Source organism: Lagopus leucura, unplaced genomic scaffold (assembly GCF_019238085.1).
Source record: "Lagopus leucura isolate 7727_CA_CO unplaced genomic scaffold, USGS_WTPT01 Super-Scaffold_100002, whole genome shotgun sequence".
NCBI classification, from domain to species: Eukaryota; Metazoa; Chordata; class Aves; order Galliformes; family Phasianidae; genus Lagopus; species Lagopus leucura.
Window position 1 is genome coordinate 2,053,216 of NW_024962263.1, and position 11,155 is coordinate 2,064,370.

General features: G+C 41.6%; 1 protein-coding gene across 6 annotated transcripts in view; it reads right to left on the reverse strand.

Annotated features, from left to right (window-relative positions):
• ATP9B (ATPase phospholipid transporting 9B (putative)) overlaps positions 1 to 9,455 on the reverse strand; it is a 157,018-nt gene extending 147,563 nt beyond the window's left edge. For all 6 annotated transcript variants that reach the window (XM_042868806.1, XM_042868805.1, XM_042868809.1 and 3 more), the window contains exon 1: positions 9,338 to 9,455. In XM_042868806.1, the coding sequence (XP_042724740.1) occupies positions 9,338 to 9,432 (95 nt within the window). In that variant the 5' untranslated portion in view covers positions 9,433 to 9,455. The remainder of the gene's footprint in view (positions 1 to 9,337) is intronic.
• Between the last annotated feature and the right edge of the window lie 1,700 nt (positions 9,456 to 11,155).

The following is an 11,155-nucleotide window of genomic DNA, read 5'->3' on the forward strand; positions in this document are numbered from 1 at the left end:
CAGCACAGGGCGGGGGGCACGGAACGGGATGCACAGAACGCTCCCAAAGGGTTTGAATTTAGGGTGGCCCTGTGTGGAGCCTGCAGTTGGACCCGATGGTCCTTGTAGGTCCCTACATACTCAGCATGTTCTGCAGTTCTGTAGCACAGTATGCTAAGCAGCATTCAAGTTACACCTGTCAAAACCTTGAACAAACCCAAGATTTTATACAAACACCAGGCATGAGAAAGCACCGTCACTAGGTCTGTTTTTCCTCTATCTACTGCATATTTAATACATAAAATCTGAAAGCATTACTTGTCCTCTAGTTTTTCAGCAATGCACATATGCATAGTCTGTATTAAAACCACTATTCCATTATAAATCTTTTTGGAAGGCATAAAATGGGGGGGAAGGGTGAGTTCTAGTACACAATTTCTATTGAAAAGACATCATCCACTATCTACAAACAGGCTTTGTAGATCTTTCTTCTTCCAAAAAAAAAAATAAAAAATAATAAAAAAAATCATCTTTTTCAAATTATCAGAGAGCAACAACACAGCAGAAAAAAAACGAAAGTAGTTCTGGGAAACCAAAAGCCACAGAAAATACTTTCAGAACTATTACTAACAGGAACTCCCTTCAAAAATAGGCAAGTGGAGGTTAAAGAACGGCAGAAGCCTCACAAGTGTACTTTGCAAATAATGTCATTTGCAAAAGGATGCATCTGGTATTTTTCTTAATATGGCCATCTGGCAACACTTTTTCCATTCTTGCTATTCTAAACAGTGATTAAGAAAAAAGGAACCTAATACAAAAGGCAGTTATTTACAGGTCACAAGGCGTATTACACAAGATTGTACGGATTACTTTCGCATTAAACTGATTTTAAATACTCAGATTTACACACTTGACAATAAAAGTTACTACTTAAAACACTTTATTACTTTATGCTGAATTCCAGTAAGTAAAGCCTGCGTTTAAACAGGTTCACATTCAATGCTTTTATATTCTCCCCTGGTTAGGTTTGCTAATTACATTATCGCAGTTACTCCCAATACAAAGCCTTGCACTGCATTGTATCTTGCTTTTAGACCTCAGCAATTAATGGTGTGCCATCACCCAGTGAAAACACAACTTGCCAGCCACACTGGAGCACGCAGCAACAGACCCCTCTGACTCACATAAGTTGAACAGTGTCTGATTCAAAAGATCATTTGCTTTATATGCAGAGGTAACAAGGCAAACATGGCTGAAGCCTCTCCTGACGGAGCACATTAATGCAAGGCAATTAAGAGAAACAGATTCAAAGATCTGCTTCATATTTATGCTACTCTTGCAAATGTGGTGATATTTGTAGAACGCACCAATGTTCTAACTGTAATCGCTCACGTGTTTGGTGGGTTTTGGTTTTTTTTGCCATTATAAACAATTATTTTTTCACAATTAGTATCTAGTTTGCACTTTTAAATATGGAGCTTCACCAAGCAGTGAAGATAATGAGCATAAGCATCTGACTTCAAAATATAGCCTTTGAACTGACAAGCAATTTATTCTGTTTCAAAAGTAATTTTGGTATTGTGCTAGAAAATTGTGCTTCAGTATTTAAAAACAATAGGACAATGAATAATGTATTGTTCCTAACTAGGAAGAGGACAAAAATCTTTTTGTCTTTGTTACCTAGTATTTTTCCACTTAATTGCTGGAAGTGTGGATTTGCCTTCAATGACAAATCAACTAAGTGCAATCCTAGAAACTTTTATTAAGATAAGGAAACACTGGAAGCAATGTGAATAAAGAAGCCAGAGCAAAGACATCAAAACTCTCAGCATGGCTGCTACGAATCACGTATGAAAAGAACTGTCTGATAAAAATATGGCTTCCTATGCAAAAAGGAACATTAACACTGAACAACTTTCAACAAAATCCAGCTATTATTAGGAATGAGATTTAACAGACTTAAGTGAAAGGGAATCATACACAATAAGCGCTTTTAAACAGGCTTTGATATCAATATCTGCTACGGAAACAACATCCCAAGTCATCATTTTGCTTTGCTTCTGCTCATGGCCAGTACAAAGATAGGAGAGAGAAGCATCACCTGACCTATCCTGCTCTATCCTGCTCTATCCTTATTCATTCCTCCACAGTCTAACCCACACAAACACCTCTCAAGTCTGAGGATAAGGATAAGCAAACTGAACAGGTGGAGGAAGAGAAAAACAGAGAAAAAGGCAGACTCAATTCAGACGAAGAGCAAGAATTGTTTAGAGGACAAACCAACAAAGCAGCAGCTACTGTATGCTGCATTCTGCACTGATCCAGCTGCTCAGATCCTGTTCCATGACATAAAAAGACTTAAACATTCCACAGCAGCAAAAAAGATTACATTAAACATCCATTTAGCTTGACCAATCATACATTTTTATATAGCTGCTCTGCAACAGTTCCTCATTCAAACATTCAGTATCTTCAGAAAATATTTTCTTTGCTACAAGCTACACCAGAAAAATCCAATTACAATTATTTTTTTTTTCCCAAATATTCCTCAACATTTCTAAAGACTGGAAGTTACTGTTTCCATTTAACTTCAAGCATCACTATGATGACTTCAACAAGAAGTCTGGTTGCATTACAGAGTTATGTTCTTCATAGACTATGACGGAAGTGAAGCCTTGTACAGGTAAATACATGAGATCTGAAGAGTTTCCTTGAACCTCTTCCTGCAAAACCACAAAAATACTTCTTTTTTTTTTCCAGAAATATACAAAATTGACCAGAGCTTGTCAATGTTTGTTTGTAGCTGTAGCTGTATCTCTTTTGCAAGTGTACCCTTACCCAGTCTTACTTCCCAAATCTCTGAGACCTGGCCTAATAACAAACACACAGAGAAAGCAATCCTGTTTCAATTCATACACATCATCAGGGACAGGCCTGTGAGACAAATCCATATGGAAGAAGCCATAACCACAGTAGATCAATAGTAAAAACAACAAAATACACTTTTGGACACCTTTGGGGGAAGCTGAAGATCTGTCTACCAAATATCTGTATTCAATTTCCACACATAACTTTGTTTTCGTGTCCTTACGTAACACAATCATTAAAAACCTATTACAGCACTCCCATTATGGTGCACATTTGTCAAGTGGACAACAAAATAGGAAAAAAGTACTTCTACTGTACGTAAGGAAGTTCGTTAGTGAGTTTATCAAGTGAAATGACTAATGGTCACTGTAATAAGCTGAATGCCCAGCCTTTTACGAGCAGTGCAGTTTCTGGAAAACTGTAGGGGAGCATTTTTGATCAATCACTATAGTGAATACACAACAAACCATACACTAATCACTTCTGACACGCAGAAATAAAGAAAAACTTTGTTGAGAGAAAGGTCTAAATGCAGACTGCAAGTTACTACCTTCCATAGGCAGCCTTTCAAGAATGACTTAAATGACAGCAGACTAGAACTGCAGGTGCCATAGCAAAGCAAAAGCTCTGAATGCCATTTGCCTTCCCTTTCCCCACGCCTACACCTCCTTGCCAGAGATGACAGAAGCAAATTCAAGAGACCTGCATAAGGAAGCTGTCATTTAAAAAACAAAGCCCAAACCATTCCTTGCTCCCCTTTCCTCACCTTAGAAAGCACTACACATGCCCCACCAGAATCAACATCTTTTTTCAAGCCAGGACAGGATGAGTGAATATCTACTTAACAAATAGCTATGACCAATAACAAAATAAACAGCAGGACCTGAGGAAACATCTGCATTTGCTAGAACCCTATTTTTAATTAGTAAGGTACATCATTGATCACAACAACGGGGCCATTTTATCACTGTCACTGGGGATTGTTATTGACACTGCAGCTTGATCAATTGTTTTTTCTCCCCATTCCAAGCAATCCAAGTGCCTGTCCAAGGAACGCAAATCACCATATTTGGATGCTATAGACAAAAATCAGGAAGGCAGGCAAATATTGAGTCAAACTACAGCTTAAATACAAACAACCTTAAATATACATTTTATACATTTACTTGTCTTTGTGTGCAAAGTATATCGCTAGCATCAACAAAACAAAAAGTATTTTCCAAACATGATTCTAAGCAATGTTGAGTCAAAGAACTGCAACTTCTTATAAAAATTACTTAAAGTTGCTATGTCATCAAAACATACCATTGCAGATGAACTACAATTTCCCAGGTATGACATCAACAAAAATGTCACTGTATGTAAAAATACTTCACAATTGATACTGTGAGCAGCTCTACTTGTTACCTGTGTCACTAAAACAAACCTGTCCTAAATCTTACAGTTATCAGTCCCAACAGGTAATATTACCCTATGAATGAAGTCTACAGAAAACAGAGCATCATTCAACCCAGCAATGCAAATACTTTTGGTCGTTAACAGTTTACAATATTTCTGGGACATACAGATGAACCTCAGGTTACACTAATCTGAAATTCATGTAGTTACCAGATCTGTCACACAAACAAAAATGGTCATCAAAAAGCAACAATTTCCTAAAACCTGAGTCCTCTATCAGAAGGCAAACTACTGAGATGCAACAGCAGTTGATTTTTCCACTACTTGCTTTACTGCAGCCTCTTGATACGTGGCCATTCATAAGTACACTGTCATGATCCATATTACACATAATCACGATGGAAGATTTCTTCCTCAGAATGAAGGGTTTTTTGTGACAATGTAGGCATACCTCTGAATGCTTGCAGCATAACTGTATTTGCATACTACTGGACACAGCTGGTAAGACCTGATACTCTGGCAGCAGCTCAGCTGTCTCAACACTTCGCACTGTAGCACCACTAGGCCAAACACAACATACTCTGACAGCAACAAGCACAGGACACCTTAATGAACTAGATAATTTGCTTACAGATAAATGAGGGTTGAGCCCTGTTTAACTCAGTCCCTTATCAGCTTCAAAATTCTACCCAGCTTCTTGTTTTACATCCACATATAAGGTAGATGGACAACACAGAGCACAGTCAACTTTCTGTGCTCAGCAGTTGCTTACTCTTGGGCTTCTGACTATAAGAAAAGAGTGTTAGTCTCACTGCATATTCAAAGTGATCCCAGGAGCATTCCAGTCCTCTTTTTCCCATATGGTGTAAAACAAAACAAAAGCAAACCAAAGACAAACAAAGAACCCACAGCAACTGTCTCAGATCCTTTGTGCTGAAAGACAAAGTGTCAAAACAGTCAGAAAACAGTAGCTTTTTTTCCTCCATGCATTCTACAACTATTACAGTATATATAACAAGATTGTTAATTATTAGAATATAGACAAGTGCTTACCTCAAAATAGATTTTCCTAGTTTCCAACAGTAGCACACAGCCAGTTTTCTGTTCAATTCTATATAAAAGCATGCGATCTCAGGTGCATAGCACCGCAGCTCCTTGGGTGTGTGGGGAAGAACACATTCCAGCTTTAAAATACAGGCTAATGGTCAGCAAAAGTACTCTCAAGTACACAAACACTGTAGAGACACACTGGATGAGAAAGAATTTCTCCCTTCCTGCAGAACTAACAGCAGTAACGATAGCAGACTCCTACACACTGCTCAGCTTAAGCAAAATAAGTCACTCCACAAATTAGCTTTGAGGCCACTACAGGTAAGCAACTGCTGAGTTGCATTAACTGAAGTTGCCAGTCGCAGGGAAATCAGCTTGAGTTAAATAGCATTACTGTGCTAAAGGTAAGGACCTGTGCATAAGACTTGCAAAAGACGCAATGTAAGAACTGTAAGTTCTTCACTGAAAAAAAATATGACAAGTCTCTTGAGAGCACAGAAACCTGGTTTGAGATTTAAAAAATACATTTTAATTAGCGCCCACCTCTAGATATCTTCTGAAGTATGAATTATGCTCCTTCAAACTAAAACTGCATGTATACACACTTCAATACTCATACATGCATTTGTGAAACCAGGAGCTTTCCTGCAGCTTATACAGGAATGCAAGTCCCCTTAGAAGTCTGTGCTGCAGAGAAAGGTTAGAAAAGCAGGACGAAGCATTCCTAAAAGCTTAGGAGTCATAGATCAATCGTAACTTCAAGTCACAAGAATTACAAGTTGTAGCAGCACTAAATAAGAGGAGAGAACTGGACACTTCAGACATGGAGAAGGCTGAAGTACTTAACGAGTTCTTTGCTTCAGACTTCACTGTCAGTCAGGCTTCCCACGCCTTGTGTGCCCCTGTACATCTGAGCAGGGTTTGGTGAGCAAAATCCCTCCCAGTGTAAAAGTGGAGCCAGTCCAAAACTACTTTGTGAGGCTGGATGCATACAAGTCTATGTGGCCAGAAACATATCCATTCCAGGAACTGACTGATGTGGTTGCAAAGCAGTTCTCCCTCATATTCAAAGAATCGTGGCTGCCAAGCAAAGGCCCCAGTGATTCCCACATTAAAGAAAAAGGAGAAAGGAAGACTTAGGGAACTACAGGCCAGTGAGCCTGTTACTGTGCTTGGAAAGATCAAGAAGCAGATACTCCTGAAAAAGTATCAAGGCATACCTGAGATGAGGACGTGATTTGGAGAGACAGCCAGCACAGCTTCAACAAGGGCAGATCATATCTGACCAATCTGGTGGCCTTCTAAGATGGAGTGACAGCATCAGTGGCCAAGGGCAATTGATGTCATCTACCTGCACTCATACAAGGCCTCTGACACAGTCCCAAACCACATTCTTCTCCCTAACTTGGAGAGATGTGAATTTGAAGGCTGAACTATTTGGTAGATTAAAGAACTGTTAGAATGAATGTCGCCAGAGGATGGCCATCAATGGCTTGATGTTTAGGTGCAGGCTGGTCATGAGTGGTGCCTGTCAGGGGACTGGTGCTCCTTAACATCTTTATCAACAACATATACTATGGGACCAAGAGTGCTCTCAGAAAGTTTACTGATGACAACAAGCTGAATAGTGCAGCTGATACAGCAGAAGGAAGGGATGCCATCCAGAGGGACCTGGACAGGCTTGAGAAGCAGGCACAAGAGAATCTGCTGAGGTTTCATGATATCAAGAGCTAAGTGTAGCACTTGAGTTAAGGTAATCCCAGATGTAAGAACACACAGGGAGAAAAAAACTCACTAAGAGAAGACCTGCAGAGTTGGGTTTCTTTGGGTTCTTGATGGATAAAAAGCCAGACATGAGCCAGCAGCACACTTTTGCAGCCCAGGAGGCCAAAAGTATCCTAAGCTGCATCAACAGAGGGGTGGCCAGGAGAGAGATGGAGGTGATTGCCCCACTCTACCCTGGTGAGGCCCCATCTGGAGTCCTGCATCCAAGCCTAAGGTCCCCAGTCCAGGAAGAAGCTGTCGGCTCAAAAATGATCAAAAGCCTGGAGCAACTTTTCTACGATAAAAGGTTGATGGAGACAGGCTTATTTAGCTTGGAAAAGAGAAGGCTCTGGGAAAATGTCATTGTGGCTTTCCAGTAGATGAAGGGAGCTTACAAGCAGGAAGCTTTCTGTACTCTCTATTAGTGAGAGGACAAAGTAGAAGGGTTTTAAAGTAAAAGAGAAGAGATTGAGATTAGATATTAGGAAGAAATTTTTTACTCAGAGGTTGGAGAGATGCTAGAACAGTTGCTCAAAGGTGTGGATGTCCCACCCCTGGAGCATTCAAGGCCAAGTTGAACAGGATCCTGAGCAGCCCCATTTGGTGGCTGGCCGCCCTGATGATGTCACGGAGGTTTGAACTTGATAATCTCTAATGCCCCTTCCAAGCCAAGCCATGCTATGACTCCATGACCAAAATAAAGAACCAGAAGTAATAAACAATGGTCAAAATGCTTTATAACCGTACAAGTGGTTTGATGGAACTAATGAAGACTATAAATAATCACTTGTGAAGAGGACTGCTAAAATAAATATGCACTTACATTTCAAAAGCACATAGATTATAAAAGAGAAACTCTGAAAGACGACTAGGGAATTCAATCTACAATCTTTGGAAGGTAAAGCTAATCAAATAAGACAGAGGGGACAAAGCATATCCATAATGAATCTATATTTCCTTGCCAAATCTTACAGCTTACTGAATCTGCTTATTTGCTCAAGTTTTAACAGTTTGCATAAGTAACTGTAATTCTTGTGTTAAAATACATCTCTGAAAAGCCTATGTACCTACATGCTGTATAAACTTGTCGTACATCTATAGTATTTTTCAGTGCTCCTAAGCTGTAACAGAACCATCCAATACCTATGATGGTCTAGACTAAGGTTTTGCCAGAACAATAATCCTCCCCCTTCCTTTTTTTCTTACAAAGGGGAACATCTATTAAAAAGCTTACAGATCCCGTGTAGAACTTCCTCCTGCCTCAATTCTCTGAGAAATAGGGATGATAATGATAACACCGCCCTTCCTCAGGGCAAAGAACAGACCTACAACAGATTGTCAGACATTTGGGTATCAGTGAAAAGGAGAACACAGCTGCAGCAGGCTGTCCTATCAGAGGACTTCCTGTGAACACTGGCAGGCTTATCTTTTAAGTTTAAAAAATCAAGGCCATATTATTTAAACCTATCTTACTCTGCATAATTTTAAACTGTTTCTTCTGTTAGACACTCCATACTAGCAATTTTATTATTATTATTATTCCTAATGAACTGATTTCACTAATTTGACTTCGAACAGCAGCAGCAGTTATTCTGTGCTTAGAAAGCCCATCTGCTACAACCAGCAAATCCGCTCCCTCCAGTCCTGCACCCCATGAGAATCAAGAAGAGGAGAAAAAAAGCCTCAACCAACCAACTGCAACCATTCCCAACTTCAGGAGCACTGCCCAGAGGACGCACAGAAATTACAGAGCAAAGTGTTTCCTCCTGAACGATGACGGCACATTCCTTAGAGTTCTTCAGGAAAGCAGGAAGGCAAGAAACATTCCATCTTCACTCGGGAGCAAACGCTTCGAACGAGTTTCTTCTAAGTCCTCTCACAATTTTAGAAGCCTAAGGTTATTTTTCACGCTCCGGGAAGCTCACGCTTTACTCTCTAAGATACGGCGGCTGTCTCATAGCACGTTCACTAACGACGCCCATAGCAGCCCTTTAAGGCGGGCACCCTGCCGGCCACGAACAGCAGCTGCCAGCAGCCCAGGCCGCATCCGCGGGACACGGCCGAGAGCGCATCCTCCTCGGAGGCCCCACAGCCAACCGCTCTCACCGCCCGGCCCGGGGTCCGGGCGGGACGGCCGACAGCACGCGGCTCTCGCACCGCCCTACGAGGGGTCGCCACCCGCCGCCAAGGGCTGCACGGCGGGGCCGGGCGCCCGGCCCAAAGACAGAAGGCGTGAGGCCTCGGGGTGGGGATACTCCCATGGCGCTCTCGCCCGTACCTGTTGTGCCTCTGCGCCGCAGAGGCGCTGCTGTAATAGGCCGCTCTGCGCTGGGCGCTGCGCGGCACCGGGTGCAGAGGGATCTGGTCCGCCATCTTGGGGGCGCCGCGCCGCGCCTCCCCACCGTGCGGCCGGCACCTGTGACGTCACAGCCAACACCAGCTGACGGCGGGAGGAGGAACGGGCGGCGGGGCGGGGCGGGCGTCATTAAAGAAGGAGGCGGGGCGCCTTCGGTGGGGCGGTGTGAGAAACCTGGAGTTCGGGGCAGGCGGGTGTGGCCGCCTGGTGTTGTGGATTGAGAGTTCCTGTTCTCTGCCGTTAAACGGAGCTGGTTGTTGTGAGATGAGGTTTCCATGTGGAAGTGAGAGCCTGTTGGCTCACGGATAACGAGCCAACGTGTGGCGTTTCACAAAGATCAGTCACCAATGGAAAAATGCGGCGTGGAAGAGTTCACAGACCTACTGTAGGATGTAATCCTTCCTATACACCTCTGAAATGGGCTGCTGGGGGAAGCAAAGGGCAGTGCGCCATCATGCATGGAGCCGTCCTGCAAAAATAGAAGGGAAACAAATTAATTTTGCCACGAGTATTCAAGATATTCTCATATCACAGCCTGAGCTTCTTCATCAAGCTAATTGCGTTGTTGCATCCATGTTTTCATGCAGTAGTAAAGCTCCTTAGGTTAGACACCTTGGTTGTGTGGCATCCATCGTTGTGTGGTTTGCCTCGGGCTTGTCATATAACCCTGTCTTGTGGTTTTGTGTTTTGTTTTGGTTTGGGTTTTTTAGAGAAAATTCTTAAATCTCTTCGTGGAGGATTTTTTAGTGTAAAATTGAGACTTTAGCACATGATGTTTAGATGTGCATAACATACCTGACTACATTTTAAAAATGATGTCTCCTATTTATAAATCCTGCAAGGTCATGAGCAAACTGGCTGTTGATCTGTGCTTCTCTAGTCAGGCATCTGAGGCAGGTATTATTTTTCAAAGAGATAAAAGTTGCAGTAATTCGTTGGCTAATAAGCACAGAACCACTTAACATCACAGTGCCGTGTATTTGTGGTAGTATGTAAATATATTCTGAAATACACTTTCCATGCCATCCTTGCTATAGTTCTATTTTGCATCTTTTTTTTACTACAATTTACTAAAAAATTGGCAGGGATCCAGAACCTATGATTTATAGATCTTGTGAACTCTTGATTTAAATAAAAATGAGCTGGGAGGGAAACAATTCTGCATTGGTTGCATGGGTGTAGAGCCTATCTATGTCTTGTCCCCGTAGGACCTTTTATAATCCTTCATACTTGTTCTGCCTTTCTACTTCTACGATAAATGTTCAAGGTTAAATGTTCACTTCCTCCTAATCCTGTGTGTGTATCTGGTCTGGGCTAGGGTAGAAGGAGGGGGAGATGAAATACCATTTGAAGACAGTTCATTCTACACTGTCATTCTTGAAGCCAAATGTTAAAGTCAGTTATACTAATGTGAATCTGTATGAGTACTACTAAAATCAATTGAATATAAAACAAAAGTAATGAGTTTCAATAAGGTTCATATAGTGTTATGTGAAACCAAATGTACATTATTTTTATATACTAGGTGTTTTCTCACCTCATCCTGCAAAGAGCCTCACATTTCCGTTTTAATTGGGGAACTTGTATTCATCACTGATGATCCGGCTCAATATCTGCCTTCAAATTTTCAGCAAATTGCAAATCAGTCCAAGACACCTAGAGGCATAAAAAATACCTGGAAAGACCTAAGCAAAGCAACACAATGTGCAGGTAAGAATCCTGTTGATTTTAAAGGAAGAG